A 20,359-nucleotide genomic window follows, 5' to 3' on the forward strand; every position below is an offset into this window, starting at 1 on the left:
TGCTTCTGGTTGGTAATTGGATGTGTACATTTGAAAACCACTCTGACTTAGTCTATTTAGGCTGCTCTAACAAAAATACCAGAAATTGGATAGCTTATAAACAAAAATAATTTTGGAGGCTAGGAACCCCTAGATCAAGCTGCTAGCAGATTCAGTCTGGTGAGGACTCACTTTCTGGTTCATAGATGGCTGTCTTTCTGCTGTTGTGCTCACATAGAAAGGGTAAGGGATCTCTCCTGGGCCCCTTTATAAGGGCACTTACCCTAATCACATCCCAAAGGCCCCACCTGCTAATACCATCACTTTGGGGATGAGGATTTCAACATATGAATTTTGAGGGCACATAAACATTCAGATCATAGCACACCCCTTAATCAAGTGGAAGTGTTAAGATGCTGTAACACCTTAAAGGTTCATTGGTATCATTTATGGTGAAACATTGCTTGTGGTTGTTCACCGGAAAAGCAGATGAGTCAGTGACAAAAATGAGAGAGAAAATTTGAAATCAAGCTCATGGAAATAAAAAATTGGACATTTATGGATTTGTTTTCAGGTTGTGTAAATATAGCAGCAGACTTTTTTAAACTAGGAAAGTACTGAAACGTCTTCTCATATTATTTTTCAAAAATGTTTGGCTTAGGACTGTGTATGCTATTGTGCAGATATTATGACTCTGGAAAAGCTCTTCTGTTTTTTTTTTCTGCCTGTTCCCCCGTGACCTTTGTCTCTCTTCATTCTCTCTACACCTTTTTTTGATGACAGAAACATCCATTAATACTTCTGTTGAGTGTCTCATCCAATTTCAACTTAATTTCAAGCACCATCCTTATGACTATCTTCAGTCTTAGGCTTTGAAACAGTTTCCTCTTATATTCTTCTGCAAGAATCACTTCCTTAGAGCTGGGTTGAATTACAAGGCAGGGCTGGTCCAAACAGCTTTACCATTAAGAATTTAGAAGTTTTAACTACAAAGAGAACAAAAGCATCTGAGCATAGGGAGCAAAGATACCACCAGTTCTTCAGTACAGAATTTCTGGCGGCCAGCTCTACCTCTTGATCCCCTCAGCCCCCATCTCTGCACATTTTTGCCTGGAAACAGCCAAATATACAGTGCTTTCATGTCACTAGTCAACAGACAGAGCTGTTTCCCAACTGTGTGAAGACTAGTAAGTCTCTGTGAGCTTTGCATAATCTAAGGCTGTGAGGTGTTACATCACACAGACTAGCGGTCAGTCAGTTACATTTCTCAAAACCCACTGTGCAACTTTCCAGTCTAGCCAGTTCTCTGCTGTGAGTCCCACAACAGACATCATCAGGGAACACCTGTCCTTGGGCAGAAAGGAGTTTTTAAAAAGAGTCCACATTGACAGTGGCATGGATGGACCCTGCGAACCACCACACTGATTAGGAGATGTCTCATATCCAAGCTTTTGAGGCTGGATGGTTTGGAGGAGAATGGCAACAGAGTAATATTAAAGAGAAAAGGGACTTTGCCAGTAGATGGTTCAGATTCTTGGATGCTTAAAAAAATGCAGCCACATAAGATGTCTTTTTGACATTCGAATTACATTTAAGTTTTGATTTTTCACTGACTTTTCTTCCCCCCGCCAATTCTTATCTAATTAGACCTTGAGTTGAAAGCTGAGAAGATTATTTGGGGTAATTTTAACATCGATCTAATAGTTACATGTTCAAATATGATAGCAAAGCTTCTTTTAAACAAAATCTGTTTTTTGTTGAAAAGTGAGCTTCCATTTCTGCTTGTGACTTGGCTTAGGCGCTTTGGATGGTTCGTGTCAGTGTTAAGGTCTGAATACCCACATCACCTTCTCCAAGGTTAATATGTCCCTGCCTTTTCTCAATCGTAAAGACCTAAGCTTCTCCCAGGGAGATCCTACATTGCATTAGGGGCCCAGCTAACCTCTTGAATTGGGTTTGGGTGGGGACTGGAGTGCTAAAGATCTTTTAGAGCTTCCTGCCCAGCCCAAGGAAACAGAGATGTTGCTGGTCTCCAGAATATGAGCAGAACTGCCCTTCTGGACCCTGCATCCCAGGTTCTTCTTGAGAACTTCTTAGTCTCCTGGGTTGGGGTTACTGAAGGGAGGAGACACTTGCCCTCTGGGAAGAGTTATTGAATAGAAGGCAACTCTGTGAAAGCTGCCAAGGAAGTGCCACTCCATTTCCATTTGTTGTTTTTCCTCTGTTCTTCACCTTTTTGTACCAACCCATCGAGACCCACTGATATGCTAGACCGTGAAGCAGTCTATAGTGTGTAGCAATCCCCAAGTTCCCTGTGCTCCCAGAGTCCCCAGCTCGTTTCTGCCTCCACTGTTCCTGAGTTCACCGTTTCTCAACCTTGATGTTTCTCCTATCCTGTTGTGAGTCAAAATCTGTTTCCCATCCCCTTTGCTTCTGTGGCCATCCCCTTCCAGGTATGACCATGTTATGTATGTGATTTCCCCTTCTGGCCCACAGCCCACTTGGTCAGTATCATCTTCCTGTCTTCCTATGCTCCACTGAAAGTCCAAGCTGAGCTGCGCCCCTTGTCTCCTTTCCCATGTCTCCTCCCACCACCTTCAGAATAAAAATTGTCTACCTGGTGGTCACTCCACTGGTCCCCTAAAATGTGCCACTCTTTTTCCAGTCATGGAAAAAGATAGACACAGTTAGGAATATATAATGATATTTATTTACTTAACTTTCAGGCCCCAGCTCTTCCAAACTTGCTTTAGACTAAGTTAAAACAATATTAGGCATTCTCCATTGCCTAGATTTTGTGGAAGAGTAACATATGTGGGAAAAGAGCATTATGGCCTCGCTGTTGAGCTGTGTGTACGTCCAGCTTAGCACTGTACCTTGTGTTTTGGTTGCTAATTATTGGCCGGGTGCCGTACTGAGACAGTCTTTTGGTATCTGTCTGTCTCAGTCATGCCTCCTAGTAACCTGGTGACATGAGAACTGGTGACATGAGAAGGAACCATTATCATTCCCTTTCTGTGGATGAGGAGAAACATCTCAGGTTCTGACTCTGATGTTGCATCAATCTGAGATGCCTGAAGACATCTTAAGTCTAGCCCTGAACTCAGAGAATCTCTCTCAAGGGACAATTAAAACAGTGTCCAAAACACAACATTTCTCAGCCAGACAGCATCTTGCAAAGAGTATTTTTAAACAACCAAGTTCACCTCTGTGCTTCCTTGCCAGATGCAATGGACATAATGGTCCGAGAACTTCACCGTTATGCTGCTCCTGTCATGGCATAGTCTTCTTATACTTTTCAGGGTATAATAGACATTCTTAATCTTTGCAGTTATTATTGCATAGTCCAAAGAAGCCTTACTTAAAACTGTAATTGCCAGAAGAATTAATTGTCTGATCCGTCATGCCAGGCTCAGTCTTTGGAGGCAGAAGGATTTAGAATAGGGTGCAAACATTTACCAGCACAGTACAAAGATCGTAGGCACCAGAGTCACATGTGGACCTGGGTTCCAGTCATGACCTTCCTACTTTGCCACCGTGTGATCTTGAGCAAGTGTGTGATTTTCCCTGAGCCTCAGTTTTTCCAGGTTTAGAGCACTGATACAATCCCTGCTTCAGAAGGCAAGTGTGTTTATTTTTTTATCAGTTTATGTGAAGTTGGGCTCATTTCCCTCTTTGTTTTACTATGTTTTGAGACCATTGCAAATCATGAGTTATGATAAACTACCCAAACAGACCAATATTGGTTAAATTTTCCTGTAAATGAAAGATGCTGCTGCCTATCACAGTTACCATGTCTGTGAACAGTCGGGAAAGCAGCTTCGATAAGAGCCTTTGTCCTTATCCCATTTACACCTCTTTTCAAGTGGTGGGATGTAATTGAATGAGAATTATTTAAGTACCCTCTATCCTGAACCTTTCTGACCCTAGGAACAGATTAATGTTAACATGTTAAATGTTTTGTGTGAAGAATATCTGTTTACAATCTCAATTAATACTTCTTCTGAAAAATTAGAAGTTAAAGTAGTTAAGGCTATTTATGGGGAAAGGAATGAAAAGGAAAAACCAGAATCAAGTTGTCAACGAATAGCAAATAACCTTTGGTAATTAGTTAGAGAAATGAAAGGAATTCAGCCCAGTCTGAACTTTTCTTTTATCCCTCCCTGCATCCTGTGTTGAATCTTCTACATGTTGCCCTAAAATTGGCAGTGCAACCTAAAGCCAATGTCTGACCCTTATGGCCAGTAGACTAGATCAAGATGCTTATAGAAAATACGAACACTCTTGTTTCTTCCCGGCATTGCATCTGGCAAGGAAGCACAGAAGGTCAACTTAGTTGTTCAGAAACATTCTTTGCAAGATGCTGTTTGGTCGAGGAATGTTGTGTTTCAGACATTGTCTTAATTATCCCTTGGGAGAAATCTCTGAGGACAGGGCTGGACTTAGATGTCTTCACACATCTCAGATTGGTTCCTTTGGAGATAAATAGTTCAGTAAACAGTTTGGAATTTTGTTCTGATACTGGCCTCCTGGATAAGCCCTCCTTTGATAAGTTCCTTTTTGGAATTTCAACAATAAAACCATCTTGAGCAGGACCTAAGATGTTGCTAACCTATGTGGAATTATTTTCTATATTCTACACAGAAAGAGAGTAGTATAGAAGTATAATTAAGGTGTCGGATTGGGAAGTATGGGTCTGAATCCCAGCTCAACGTTTTACTAGCTCCTTAGCATGGGACAGCTTTCTTAATCACGGTCCCTCAGTCTTCCCACCTATGTCATGAGGATGGTAATAGTGCAATTTTTAAGATTGGTTGGATTAAAAAAATGAAATAAAGCACTTAAATGCTCATTATAGTTTCTGGCACATAGTTTGCAGCCAGTAAATGTTAGCTGTTATCATTGTCAATGCAATGTAATAAGATTATTTTCTTCTTTTTTTTTGAATAAGTGGTTATCATACAGTAGATTGAAAACCAATCTTTTAAATCATATGATTGTGCATTCTTCTTTGTGCATCACTTGAGATTGTCAAATTAAAGCCATCTGCCTTGGATTACTGTGTAACTGTGCAGTTTCTATCATTGATTAATTATGAAAGCCAGACATGTAAGATATGTAAGATAATTTGCCAAATTCCCATGTATTTCTAACTTTTCACCCCTTTAATATAGCAAAGTCAGAAATGGACTTAGTGAGATTTTCAGCGTCCTAAGTAGAAAGATATAAACTGTTTCAATTTGAAAATCATGTTTATATCTCAAAACCGTTAGGTTGATTCTGGATTTTCTTTTAAAGCAGTGAAAGTCACTGCCTTTTAACTTGCTACAGTTCAAATTGGTTAAAGAGGGACAGTGTCGATAGATGCTTTGGATGGTGGTGCTGTTTATCAGAACATTTTTAAAAACCCAATAGGCTGTCATTAAAGAGGCCCTGCTGTTTTTCATTGGGTACAGTAACTTGATAGAGACTAGCTTCTTTTTTATATGTAATTCTGTATTTTATATATTGAGTAAGTGACTCTTAAGAAATGAGTGTTGTGTTGTCCTTATAGGACACCTAGTTATTTCATCAGAAACAGAGTATCTTTTTCTCACAATAAATTGTCGTTTTTGTTTTCACAGTGTATTTCTAATTGATGTTTAGGCTCACAAGGAAGTTTTGAAAATATTTTTAATTTGGTTGTATAGTAATAGTCATGAGAAAGGGGTTGTGGTTACTAAGACTTTAAGCATGGAGATAATTCTACATGGTGAAGCCCGTTGATCTTTAATAATATTTTTTTAGCTCTACTGGGCACAGTTCTCCTGGCAAAATGTGACACCAGAGTTGCACATTGACAGCCATAGCAATAAATGAGGCAGTGCTCCGGAAAACTCACAGGGCACTGCAGGTAGAAACAGTACTTTCCTTTGCAAATGAGGTTGAGTCAGAGAGTTGCATTCATGCCTTTCAAATATGGCCATTTATTTCCCCAGAAAAGGTAGAAGACAAAAGTTTGAACAGAAAGCAAAAATATCAGAGTAAAATCTCTTTTGTCATAAGCTGTCAGTGTTATTTTTTAAAACAGCTTATTAAATATTTTATATGGAAAAGAAATACCACATTTGAATACTACCATATTTAAATAGAAAACGTTAAGTGAAGCAAATGCCAATTTGTAGGCAGTCCACAGGCTGCGATGTTTTGCATGTCATTCATATAATTGGAAACATGTCAAAGGTGTATCAGCGAGTTGAATGTTTATGTCAAAGAATATTACGTGACAGTTTTCACATAAGGTTAAATCTATTTTTATCTGCCTGCTGTCACTTGAGAGTGTTAGTTGAGAACACTCTCCCTGGCATCTCTGTTGCCTTTGACTGTCGAACATTACGCTCTGTGACCTGCCTGGGTCACTTCTACTTGTTTGATTTAAAGGGGTTCACAATGGCCAGCCTTAAACAGAGTGCTTTCTGTTAAACAGCTCTGCATCTCATGTGGATTGGACAGTAATTACTTTGTGAAAATGCCTCCTCCCCCTTTTCAGTAAGATTCAGGATTTTTTGTTTTCTGTGTTTGCATCTCACTTGTCATGCACTATTTTTCCCCAAGTCTCCCAAACAGAGATGGCTATTGATGGGCCATGCATGCACTCACACTTCCGAAAGGATTGCTATTTGAACCTTTCATGACATGACATGAATGCTGCTGTTGAGAATGGTTGAGAAACGAACGGAAAGTAGCCGTCTAGACAGCCTGCATACGATGGGCCGGTCAAAAGAAAGATGCATTTGCAGACCAAGGTGTCATTCACAGAAAATGTTCATTGGGCATGTCTGGTCATCTCCAGACATTCTTATGTGGTCATTCTAGGGTCAGATGGTATCTAGAAATGTTTATAAGCTCTTAAACACAAGACAGAATTTCAGAATGGGTTCCAGAAGTTTCTTTGGTTAAACTTCCCAAGAGATAACAGGATTTGTAATGATTAGCTGAGTAGTCCTTGAGTACACTTAGATAGAAGGAAAATTCCTACCATCTATTCCCTGTTGGTAAATAAAAATTTGATCTTATTTGTTACCTGCAGGGCGAAGAAACCAAAAGCCTGACTCTTGTCCTGCATCGGGACTCTGGCTCCCTGGGATTCAATATTATTGGTGGCCGGCCGAGTGTGGTATGTTAATTACTAAAATGTGTTTTTCCTTTTCCTGGTGTAGCTGGAAAGAGAGGTCAAGGTTTGAAGGGGACAGCGAGGAGCAGGAAACCTTGCTCACTTCATTCTGCTCTCTGTCATTAGAGTTCATTGGCTATCTAACATCTTCACACTTAGGGATTTTTATTGTGTAGTCTCCTAAAACAGCATTGGCCTAGTAATATAACAGCTAATTTAAACTGTTTGGTTCTGGGGGTGCATTTCTTTTTTTGAATTTCTTTTTTTTTCTTTATTAGGGGGTACATTTCTGATTGTATAGCATTTGGGCTGAATGAAGTTGCATGAGATGTGTGCAGTTGGAATTGGTAACCAGCCACCCTCCTAGACCAAGCTGGAGTGTGGGTTCCAGACTGGAAGCCTGATCTTGAGTTCTGCTCTGTCAGCTGTTCGTTAGTCAGAGACAATTCCCTAATTTGTGGGTGACTGCATCCCTTTGCTTTCTCCTCCCACTGCAGCTCTTTGACCACCACATTGATCAGCAGACACTCCTCTAGAAAGAAGAGGCCGAATTCAAATCTGCCAGTTTAATTATGGGGAAAATGTTCAAAGAATGGGTTCCGGAGAGTAGCAGTGTTTCAGAATCTCACATTTCAAGGGGGATTATCTGAATATGTCCCATCCCTTACCCTTTTCTTTTCCTGACCGTCTCCTTGTTTATTAGCTTGAAAGGAAAATAGTTAAAGGAAAGGAAAAGAAAACAAAAATCTTTCATTCAGCAAATAAGTATTGAACATAGGCTCTTTGCTAAGGGCCAGGAGGTACAATGGAGGCCAGAAAGACTGAGGCCCTGTGGTCATTGAGTCCTAGTGGGGATGTCAGACAAGAAACAAGTGAATACAATAATTACAGATTGGATTGGAAGAATTATGATGAAGGAAAAAAACTGGGAGGTTGGCACATGGCAGGTACCAGCCAAGAAGCAAAGGGTATCATTAGCTTGGGTTATCAGGAAAGACAAGAGGAGATAGTAGTAAGCAGAAACCTGAAGGACAAGAAGATGCTAGCCATCCAGATAGGAATAGTGTGTGCCCTGTCCTCGTGGAGCTCACCTCCAGATGGGGAGACTGATGAGTTGGGAGAGCATAGCGCTGCTCACATTGATGTACTCTGTGCCTGCCCCCAGCTAACGATGCCTTGGGATGAGTTAACCCTGCGGGAGGAGGTGTCCTGGGGAGGGGCCATTGGAGCTGAGTTCAGAAGGTTGAACAAGAGTTTGCTAGATCAGATGACCAAATTTTATTTGTATATATAACGTGTACACACTACCAAACTAGTACGTTATGTGCCTTATTAAAAGTTACCTACAAAAGGGAGTATTTTAAATAATAAAATTAAAATATGACTATGAATAAAATGTGAAGTATGTTCTCCTGCCGTTCCAATGCATTGTGTTACATGCATCCACCTGTGAAGACCCCTGGGCTAAAATAAAGCAGTTAGACACTAGGGTTTTGCAGGGGTGGGGATTGGCGCTGATACAAGGCCTGGAGCAGGAACAGAGTTGGGAATTGGGGGAGCTGCAAGTAAGCAGAGTGTGGAAATGGAAAGAGTTGAGGGATGGGCGGGGAAGTGGTCAGAAAGAGGGCTGGTGAAGGAAACAAGGGCTTGACCCCAAAGGGCCTAAGTCTTGAGTCTGGGATTTAAATTACCTAGGGTGGGAGTGGCCAACACATGGCTTCAGTTGAGGAGAGTGACACAAAGAGATTTATGATTAAATTCCCTTTGCTTTTAGCCCATTCTGCAGTTTCAAAAACAAACAAACAATGGTTTATTATAAGAAATGACAACTTTATGTGATTTGTAGTTGTTAAAATGATGAACATTATCTGTCTTATCCAACATACATATAAAAAAGAACATTGTAAATGATGAGACTAAATTATAAATATGAAGGTAGATGGGGACAGGGATCATTCCCACTTTATTGAGCCCCAGGGATGTGACCACATAGTTGTGTTTCTTGTATTCTCTCCGTGGAATTCTGAAAAAACTGTAGAACTGCGTGAGGTTGGTATATTTTTATTTTTACCTTTTACTGGTTGAGATCCCAGGCTGGGTGCCATCATGTGCTGTTCTGATTTAATCTTTGCTGGCAGGGGTCTGCTGCACTCTCCAGTCTTAGGAGGGACTGAGGGAGCAAGCTGCACTCGAATATCTAGACATTTGGCTCCAGGAAGCAGCAGGGTCAGACTTGAGCCAGTGGGTCAGAACATGAGCCATGTTCTACAATTTACCATCAAGAACATGTTTTGCCATTTAGCGCAGATGAGTTGGCTGTTCCTTGTTTACACTCATAATTATTCCTCCACCCTTTGTTACCAGTTTTGAGAAACAACTTCAATAAATTAATATTCACTTCACAATTAAATGTTTCATAAGCTGTAGCAAACAAAAGAACCCAAACCAAGAAGACCTATTCTCTGCCCCAGGTCTAAACCACACCAAAGCCTAATGTTGGAAATTGCTCAAAATGGAGAGGCCTGTGGCCAAGTGATTGTTGGGAAACCTACTATGTTAAAGCCAGTGAAGATGGTGTTCAGTTTCCACACTCACCAGGTGCAAAGTGACATTCCAGCCCCACTGGAATACAGTTCTTCCTTGTGCTTATCAAAGAGCATGTTTCAGTTATTTTCTTTTTCTTTTTTACAAAAGGTGATTTGAGTACAAGCCAGACCTGATTTTGTAGCTTGCATTACTATTTTCAGTTTATGTGGTCCTTTTGCAAGAACTGCCTGCATGGCCCCCTGAGGAAAATTTAATTCCACCTGCATGTGTTTGCCATAGTGTTTTTCAAAATTTGTCCTGATTAGCAGAAATAGCATAATGAAACCTGAATGTATTCTGCACTGTTGCCTGGAAAATCTGGCAGGTCATTGAGTACATGTTAAAAAGCCAAGATGAGCAACAACGCACACACATTAGTTACTAGAAGAATACAGTACAAATGATGTCTGTGTTTCCCAAGGAATTCCTGTGTTAGATGCTTGGTTGGGTTGTGAAATAGCCCAGCCATAGCTCTGACGTAAGGCTTTTCATTGCGTGATCAGTATGCAATGCTCTTAGCAAAATCATATCATTTGTTAGTCCTCAACCCTAAAGAAACAGCAGCTAGTCTGTTGTATCAAACCTTTCACCTAAGCCTTTGGGAAGTGTACTTTATTGTTAGGTACCCCTGCTATGAAAACAGTCCCTTTCATTTCTCTCTTACTTAAGCCAGCAAAACAAATTCCAAGTCATATTAGTTCACCTTGATAAATAGCTCTAACTTAAAATGTGTTAGGAGAGGAGCCAAACAAACTTAGAATAGAGATACCTTTTAAGAGAAAAATCTAGCTTTTTTCTTTCTTTTTTTCTCTATTTTCTTGAGATGGGGGTCTCACTCTGTCACCCAGGTTGGAGTGCAATGGCACAATCTTAGCTCACTGCAACCTCTGCCTCCTAGGCTCAAGCCATCCTCCCACGTCGGCCTCCTGAGTAGCTAGGACCATAAATGCCCGGCTGATTTTTTGTATTCATAGAGATGGGGTTTCACCATGTTGCCCAGACTGGTCTTGAATTCCTGAGCTCAGGCGATCCACCAGCCTCAGCCTCCCAAAGCGCTGGGATTGCAGGTGTGAGCTGCCATGCTCTACCTGCTTTATGTGCTTTTTGCATCCTTTCCCACCCCTCACCACTGCCTCAGTTTAATCTAACTTCTGGTGTTTGTTCTGGCCTCTTCCTCCCTGATTTTTGCTTGAACTTTCTAGTGCTCCTTAAGAGTTATTGCTTATGTGCAGTGTGGTATTTTGCAAAACAAACGAAAGCCAAAATCCCATCCCCTATCTCCCTCTTTCTCTCCAGCCAAGAAATGCAAAGTGGTTAAATCAGAGTAAACACAGATCTCTTTTCATTTGATATATTGACATCACCTCTTAGGGAACTCAAGCTTGTTCATAAATCTTTTGTGGTCCATTGAGACTCTTCAAGTTCATCTAGTGGAATATTCCATAGCCTGAAATGTTGGACTTCTGAATTCCTGTGTGTTTTGGGTTTTCTCAGTGGGAGACTATATTGCACACAGAGCATGTGCAAGAGGATCCACTTCACCTCAGTTTGAAACTGAGCTGTACCACGTTTTAGTTGTGTGACCTTGGGTGAGTTACTGAACCTCTCTCTCAGTCTCAGGTTTTTCATCTGTGGAATGGATAATAATAGTACTTATCACTTGTGGTTACTGTGAGGATTAAACAGTACACATAGAACACTCACTATGTACCTGGTATCTAGTTTGTGCTCAGTAAAGGAAGCTACTGTGTAGTTTTATACATACATTTCAGGTGTGCATGTAGGGAGCTGCACAGATGTGTTTAGACTAGTGCATCAGTAAGGCTGCCGTGAAAGGAAGGAGGCACAGAGGTATTCAGATGGTAAAGGGTTAGGGTACAGGAGGCCTGTGCAGAGCACTGTGATGCTAGGCAGGGATGCCTTTTGAGGATAGCTGATCCTACACAGCACCCACAGGCTCCCTGACCCTTCTCTTGAAAGAGCGTTGATGGAATCCAGATGCCAGTTAGAGACATATCTTTGTCATGTGGGGATAAATGTCGGGAAAAACACTTAATGCTCATTTTAGGTTGTGATTTTGGTTTCTTTTGGTGAATCATATAACATTTTTCTGTGTGTGTTTGTGTGTGTGTGTGTGTGTGTGTGTGTGTGTGTGTGTGTGTTTGGGGAAGTGTGAAGAAGGAAGGAGAGAAGGACTGAGATATGTACATTTTTCCAACATTAGTTATTGCTCTTGCATTTGAAGGGGTAGATTGAATCACACTTGAAGTCGTTCCCTTCCCTCTTTAGAATATAGGGATTGTTTTTTGGTTTTGTTTTTTTGCTGTTTAAAGAGGAGAATGTTTTATTTTCAGAGTTATTTTTAACAAATGGAATTTTTATATATTTGTATTCAGAGTAATTGTTATTGAAATAAATCTTCTAATGACATACGGCAAGGAATTTACCGTGACTAGATTTTGGAGTTTTTGTGAAACATTCTGAGCTTACATTTCAAATGATTTTGTTTGGAAATATCACATGCTTGTGCCATTTAATTTATAAATCCATCTGTTAATCACTAGAAATTTAATCCACACACTTGGAGAGAACTCATTGCAATGCTGTTTGAAAAGAAGTTCGTGAACAAGCTGTGAGGGTTTTTTATGAGCTTGTTGGAGCCTTTTGATTTTAAAGAAAGGAAGGAGTTTGAGCAGTGAGCTGTCATCGTTCCCAGAAAGTTTTAGTTCTGACATTTAATTCGAAGATCTAAAGGGATTCAAGGAGGTTGGAGATCAGAATGTATTGGGACTAGAGTGATGGTAGTGCATTGGAACAAAAACAAAATATCTGTTTTCACAGTCAAATTATTAGATATTTACAAGCTTAATAACATCCTGTGCAAATGAGGATGTGGGAAAATACTGTCTAATGAACAATCAGTATAAACTCTCTGAAAAGCCATTTGGCAATATCTATGAAATGTACATATCCTTTGACCCAACAGTTCCATTGTTAGGGATTTGCCCTAGAAGTATAATAGCAGAGATAATTTAAAATACAAGCAGGAGAGTATTGTCACAGCATTGTTTAATCACAACAAGTGAAAACAGTGTTTATTAGCCTCTTGTTGGATATTATTCAGTCACTTTAAGAAGTAAGGCAGACCTGGGGAATTGGTAGTAGAAGATCTTAATGATTTTTAGGGTTAAATGAGAGAGGTAAGGACGTAAAAGTCAGACTAGCATAATTGCATTTGGGTGCAAAAAGGAACAAATGCATATTTAGGAAGATGATGCATTAAAATGTTTTCAAAAGGATGCATAAAGTCAAATAGCTACCATGGGGGGAAGAAGGACAGTGGGTTGGAGATGGCAGGGACACATTATTTTATGTCCTTTGGTGTGGTTTGAAATATTTTACTGTGTGTTTATTTTAGTTTAAAACAAAAATTAGGAGAAACAAATACCTTTTACCCTATTGCCACTTTTGACACAGCAAGAGTCAATTACTGTTTTAAGAGTGCAAGCTTTACTTTCATACTCAACTTAATGTCTAGCATTCATGCTTGTGTTTTTTTAACCCAAAGGATAACCACGATGGATCATCCAGTGAAGGAATCTTTGTATCCAAGATAGTTGACACTGGGCCCGCAGCCAAGGAAGGAGGCCTGCAAATTCATGACAGGATTATTGAGGTATGTGAATACTGGCCAGTGTCTTTTAATAGGCTAAATGCCATCCCATCTTCGTCCAGCTCAAAGCAAGATGTTTGATTGGGGAGGGAGGCCTAAAGTGGTAGATGGTTGAGCCGGAGTCACACTTCTCCCATTGTGTGGAACCAGATTGAGTGCTGATTGCCTTGGTGTTAAATTTTTGTTAAATGTAGAAAAGCCAGATTATGAGTGGAGTGTTCACAATTTGGCTTTTTTCATATGGACCTGAATCTGTTTCGTATGCATCAGTTACAGCTTCGCATGGAAACCATTGGAGAGCTGGGTGTCAGAACCAGATGAACAATCCCTGTTGTACAAATCATGCACTGTGTACATATTGATTACCAGGGTACAGTTATGTCAGCTTTGGAGTCATTCTAATGTCTTCAGAGCTCACAGCACACACTTAATTCTACAAATGCATAGTTTTCTCTGTTATATTTGTCCTCTTAGCCTGTCATTAGTTGTAGAACCTGATTGCCCAGGGATTTGCGGGCAGAGGTTGATGTTAGGGTTCACATATCATCACTCACTCCATTTTCAGTTCTTTCATCATTTCAGACTTTTATATAGCAGGTTTGTAGACTCATGTAGGGGAAGTGGATCTCTCAGCCCCACCAAGACAACACCTTGTAACAGGGTTGCAGTGTTCTAGGATGCTCTGAGTCACTGAAAGGGAGAGAACGATTTGTTGCCTCTTCATATGGGCTCTTGTTGCAAAGTTTGATATAAATGAGTTTGATATAAATTTTTGATGAGTTTGATATAATACAAAGTTTGATACAAATTTTTTACTGGTGTTTTGACCATTTTCATCGCTCTTTGGATGGATACGTATATGGGCTAAATTGATTGGCTTTCCTATTAGGCAAAAAGTACATTTGAGAATCTGCAGTGATATGCCAGACCCCACAAGAAATTCACCTATGGGCCATAGCCGTAATATGGTGCAAATAGGAGAAACCAAAAAAACACCACTGATACCAGTGGGTGTTTGTTTTCCACACGCATTTTCATAATGTGTGTATTTCCTGAGTATTTTCATGGCCCATTTCAAAATTTCAGACTGAGTGGGAGCTAGAACCATGAGCTAAGCCATAAGTGAGGTTCATGTCACTTACTGGAATGTGGCCACAGGCTTCTCCTGGGGAAAGGAGCCTCAGCAGGACAGAGAACAAAGTCTTGCGTTTCCAGTCTCATCTGGACACATTGTGCAATGTGCAGTCTGCTTCAGGATAATTTAAAATTCTCAGGAAAATACACAGTTAAATCTCACAGGGAAAGCAAACTGAACTAGTTAGGGTGTAAGGCTCCCTCCTCTGAGGGAGGGAGTGCGATGTGCTAACTTACATGTTAAAATGATACTTGATTTTGTTTTAAGGACATTATTAATATTGTTGCATCCCCTTTGAATATTTGAAGGGTTCGTAAACTTGGAGCTTTTTTTGCTGCATAGTTTAGAGTCAGTCTTTATACTTCCCAGGTCAGGAGAGCAACCAGGAATTTGCTTGGGCAAGAGTGCTTTCCTAAGAGCTCAAATGCGTTACTTACTGTCTTTTTTGAGAGTGAATACATTTTCTGAGACTATTGTTCAAAACGATAAGTACAGCTTCCGTTGCCAAGGGTTTGGTGGAACAGCCAGTTTCTCTAAGTAATGGAATTTCATTGCTCTTATGTTTTGCAAATGAGAAATCTACAGCTGGGCAGGATTTTCTCTTGGCAAAGGATGATCTGTATTTGAAATGTTCAGTACGGTTTCTGGTAAGTCACATTCCTCTTTTGGACAGTATGTAAAATATTAATCATGTCTCAGTGTTGAGATGGAAAGAAGGATGACCACAATAGAGAAACGATATATGTGTAATTGCAATTGACACACTGTGCTCTTTGCAGTCAAATTCTAATCTTTTTTGACATGATACAGTGATTCCCATGACTGAAAATATGTTCTCTGGTTTACCTCGTCTGTGTCTGAGTTTATTACCAGGAGGCATGAGTGTGATTATTTTAAGAGAGAGAGAAAGAGAGAGAATGTTTATGTGTGTGTGTGTGTGTGTGTGTGTGTGTATGTGTGTGTTTCATCACTAAGAAGAGTCAGAGTCTCTAGTTTTCCACCATATGTTTTCTTTTTCAGGGGAGTGGGCAAACCACCACCAGATCTTCACCATAAGACCCTTAATTCTTGCAAAGGGGTATTATTAAATCCAGAGATACTAATTGAGTCTTTTCTTTGCTGCAGAGTTCCTCTGCTCTTAATGGTATCTATTCTCTGAGCCCAGGGCAGTGGCTCTCACCCACATCAGTGCCAGCCCAGCTCCTCCCTGTTTTTTATAAGAAACATTTTGGAATTCCACCAATACTGTGGTGAAATGAAATTTACAAGTAACATTTATATGCATACATACACAAATAATTGTAAAAATATATGGCTGTAGCATAAAAGAAAATCAAAGGAAGATAATTTATAATAAAATATATCAGTATGCCAGTGTTCTGGCACAGTGATGCTAGACGACAACATGGCACTGTCAGATGCTCGCACCTCTGTATAGACTCGCTAGGATGCGCCTCATGTGGCTGCAGATGCTGCCAGATACAAGAGGCTGCTGCTGGTGGCCCAGGCATCATGAATGGCCTTGCTGTACAGGATGTGAATTTCCAAGGTAGTGAACAGGTCATGGTTCAGTTCTGACACAGGCAACTACAGTGTTGCTATGATTTATACAAGAGTTTCTTTCCTCGAAATGTCTGTGTGTGTATATGTTTATATGGCAAGACATACATGTGGTAAAATATACATAACAAAATTTACCATTTTAACCATTTTAAGTGACAGTGCAGTGGCATAAACTACACTGATTTATGTTGCAGAACCTGTACCACCATCCATCTCCAGAACTTTTTCATCTTCCTCAACTGAAACTCTACACCCACTGAATACTAACACCCTCCCCACCTCAACTCCTAGAAACCACCATTCCACTTTCTGTCTCTAGGAATTTGATTTATAGACGGAATCACGTAGTATTTGCCTTTTGTGACTGCCTTATTTCAGTTAGCGTAATGTCCTCAAGGTTCGTGCCTGTTGCAGCGTGTTATAATTTTCTTCCCCTTTAAGGCTAAATAACATTCTGTTGTCTGTATTTACATTTTGTCCGTTCAGCCAGTGATGGACACTTGGGTTGCTTTGATCTTCTGGTTGTCTTGAATAATGCTGCTGTGGATGTGGGTGTACAATGTGTGTATATTTACACTGCAGAAAACTTCTGTGTTTATATGCAAAACAGAGTTAGGTCTATGCTCAGGTAATTATAAAAAGCTTGTTATTTTATCTTCATGACCATCTGGTGGGATATGTGAAAGTTGTGCTGGAGGCAGAACCATTCTTCATTGCAGGAGATTCTTCATGTCATCTCTGGCCCATACCCCTATTGTTGTGATGGTGAAAAATGCCCCTGCAGATTGCTGAAACTCCCACTGGGGAGTGACAGGGGCATCAGGAACAATCACTGAGGTAGAGGGTTGACTTATTCCAAAACTTTGGGATAGAAATTGAGTTGCTCAGAGACAAAGTTGTCAACATCCCTCTCTTCCAGCTAGACTGCCTACCTGATGTCCCCTAACTGGATTCCCTGCACGAGTGCTCCCAAGGCCTGATAAGAAAGCCTGAGCTGGCCTGTCCTGGGGCTGTGGCTGGGAATCTGGGGCCCCCTTAGATTAAGTGCCCTCCCAGCCCACATGGCTGCAGGGCCCATGCTGTCCCCCAGAATCCTGTGTGTCCGTCTGCCCTGGGCTTGTTGGGCGGACTTTGGTCATACCTATTCCATCTCACGTTTGGTACTGGGATTTAGCAAGTTCTGACTTACTCAGTATTGGCTTGTGATTTTTTTGTGTCTTCCCTGCACCCCTCTTACCTGTGAGCTGCCCCGGTCCTTTCTACAACTTGTGACTCCACCTTTGATTGCATATACTTATTGCATTTAGAAAACTAACTTTAATTTCTCTTTGATGTCTTTAGTATTCATTCAAAACTGTAAATATCTCAGTGCCTTTTGTTTTTCTGCCTATTTTACATTTTAAAGACAATGTAAGGCTCCTATACTTTAATATCACCAGATTTCTTAAAGGAACTATGCTCATATTCTTTCAAATAGTTTGAGGCCTTTGGAAAAATTTTTCCCTGTGCCCAAAGTGTGGGTTATCCAACTGAAGCAGATTTTCTCATCCACAAACACACCACCTTTCTCTGTGGACTCTGGAGTCTACTTTAGGCCAATCTTATTCTACTGAAAGTTATTTAGGAGAGGACGAAAAGGTGAAAAATCACATAAGGTCATTATTACCCTCAAAATTATCTTGGGAGAGGTGCCACGTGGAGAACATACCATCTCTTCGTAAGTCCAGCCAGCTGGTTTTGCACAGCATTGGATCACTTCACTGTCTCTCAGTTGACTGCCATATGGAGTGTTTGCCTTGTTCTGTGAATACCTCATTTGGCAAAATGCTCACACTGAGAAAACACCGAGAAACTGAGACCTACTAAGAAACCAGCAAATTCGGCCAGGTGTGGTGGCTCACGCCTGTAATCCCAGCATTTTGGGAGGCCGAGGTGGGCGGATGAAAAGGCCAGGAAATCGAGACCATCCTGGCTAAAACAGTGAAACCCTATCTCTACTAAAAATACAAAAAAATTAGCGGGGCATTGTGGCGGGCACCTGTAGTCCCAGCTACTCAGGAGGCTGAGGCAGGAGAATGGTGTGAACCCGGGAGGTAGAGCTTGCAGTGAGCCAAGATCGCGCCACTGTACTCCAGCCTGGGGGACGGAGCGAGACTCCGTCTCAAAAAAAAGAAAAGAAAAAAAGAAAGAAACCAGCAAATTCACTTTGAGGCATGTGCTATTCAATATATTATTTATCTCTCCACTTTTTTTGTTTTTTGTTTTTGGCATGACTTGCCTGTAAGTTAAACACTCCTCTGATGCAACTCCACTGAAATTCTTTCTCAAAGACTTCTAGAGGCTATCCACATCTATATTTCTTGCCAGTCTTCAAACTATATGGCTTGGAGAACCAAGCTCATTTTTGTGTTATAGTAGGCTTGCCTTTGGTAATAAATTAGTCTGTGTAGGGTTAAACGCTGTTCTGCTTTGAGATAGCAATCTTGATTCCCTGGATCCAATGAAAGTGGGAGACTTAAGCCCTCTATTCCCAATAACCATTATTTCATACAATCTGCTGTAAATACGCATTCATCTTGCAAGTGTTATGATTCGAAGACCCAAGGATATGATTACAGAAGCTGTGGAAACTCAAAGGCTTTTGTATAAACCAGTCCTTCTCTTTTTTTGTTTATTTTTGGTTTAGTTGGACTGTCATTGCTAACAAGGTTTGTTACAGGGTCAGCTAGAAAGGATTAGCAATGCTTTCCCTCCCAGAGCCAGGCTACTTGGTGGAACAAAGTGAGATTTCACTGCTTGTTATTGTTAGGTGAGAAGATACTGTTCTGAGACCCACTAAAGTTGCAAGATGGTATGTGAATTAAGCTGGAGTCTTTATTAAAAAAAAAAAAAGTAATAGAAGATTCCCCTTTAAAAAATGTTTCATTTCAACATAATTTCAGACTTGTAGATATGGATTTCTGTACACTATTGACCCAGATTCTCCAAATATTAACACCGACTACATTTACTTTATTCTTTTCTTTCTCTACTCTTTATCACTAAATTCATCAGTGTGAACTTTTTAGGAATAAGAAATTCTCTTATGTAACAGTATGGTAATCTAAACCAGGAAATTCACAGTGGTAAAAAACTGTTATCTAATCTTCAGAATTTATTCTGATCTTGCCAGTGGTCCCTATGATGCCCTTTGTAGCAAAACAAAACCACTGTCATGGGTTTTGTTCCATTTTCGTATTTATTTAGTTTCCTTTACTTTAGAACAAACAATTGCTCAGTTTTTGTCTTCCATACCATTGATATTTTTAAAGAATCCAAAGAAGATCTTTTGTAGACTGTCCCTTAATTTCTGTTTGAAGTTTCCTCATGGATGGATCCAGGTCATACATTGTGGGCAAGAATACCACAGAAGTGATAGCGTGTCCTTCTCAGTACATAATGTCAGGTCTCACCTGAGGTGAATTTGTCCCTTTATTTATGTTAACTTGAACCACTTGGTTAAAGTCGTATCTCCCTGTCTCCACTGTAAAGTTACTATTTTCTTCTTTATAATCAATAATTATCCTTTAGGTAGATGCTTTGAGGCTATGTAAATGTCCTGCTACTCCTCAAACTGTCACACACTGGTTTTATCATCCATTAACTGTGTTTGGTTGAATCTACTATTGTGGTGATTGACAAATGGTGATTTTTCTAACTCCAATCCTTCCACATTAGTTGACTTTCGACTATAAGAAGGAGTATTCCTTTTTCCCCTATTTAATCTGTTTATCTGTCTGTCTCTTTATCTACAACATGGACTCATGAGTTTTTATAATTTGGTGGTCACATTGGCCAAGTTTTGGCCAAATGGAGCTCTTTCAAGCTTTTAACCTGTGTTTTTGTTGACATGTTCTCATCATGTTTTGAGCACTTTCCTATTTCCTGGCACAAGATACTCCAGGTTAATCTTCTGTCCTTGTCCCACTTCTGATGTGTCCTTTTTTTTCAAGGACCTCCAGCTTCATTTAGTGGAGAATAGTGTTTAGAAACCAACATGTGTGCTAGGGTGCTCATTATGATTGAGATTTCATTGCTTCTAGGCACCTTTAGCAGATAGAGCTAGAAAATGTAAATATGTAATATAAACACATGTATATATGCACTACGGTAATAACATATACATCTGTCTTTCTGCATTCATCTATCTGTGTATCTTGGAAACTATGCCTATATCAATACCTCTAATTGGTCAGTCCAAGTCAGTTTGTAATCCAGTTTGTAATTCTTA

At 40.2% G+C, this 20,359-nt stretch overlaps 1 protein-coding gene across 1 annotated transcript in view; it reads left to right on the plus strand.

Moving 5' to 3' along the window:
* PDZRN3 (PDZ domain containing ring finger 3) overlaps nt 1-20,359 on the plus strand; it is a 238,450-nt gene that overhangs the window by 8,752 nt on the left and 209,339 nt on the right. Inside the window, exons 2-3 of the mRNA XM_023199922.2 lie at nt 7,049-7,135; nt 13,287-13,394. Of these exons, the coding sequence (XP_023055690.1) occupies nt 7,049-7,135; nt 13,287-13,394 (195 nt within the window). The remainder of the gene's footprint in view (nt 1-7,048; nt 7,136-13,286; nt 13,395-20,359) is intronic.

The sequence above is a fragment of the Piliocolobus tephrosceles genome, chromosome 2 (genome assembly GCF_002776525.5).
Source record: "Piliocolobus tephrosceles isolate RC106 chromosome 2, ASM277652v3, whole genome shotgun sequence".
NCBI classification, from domain to species: Eukaryota; Metazoa; Chordata; class Mammalia; order Primates; family Cercopithecidae; genus Piliocolobus; species Piliocolobus tephrosceles.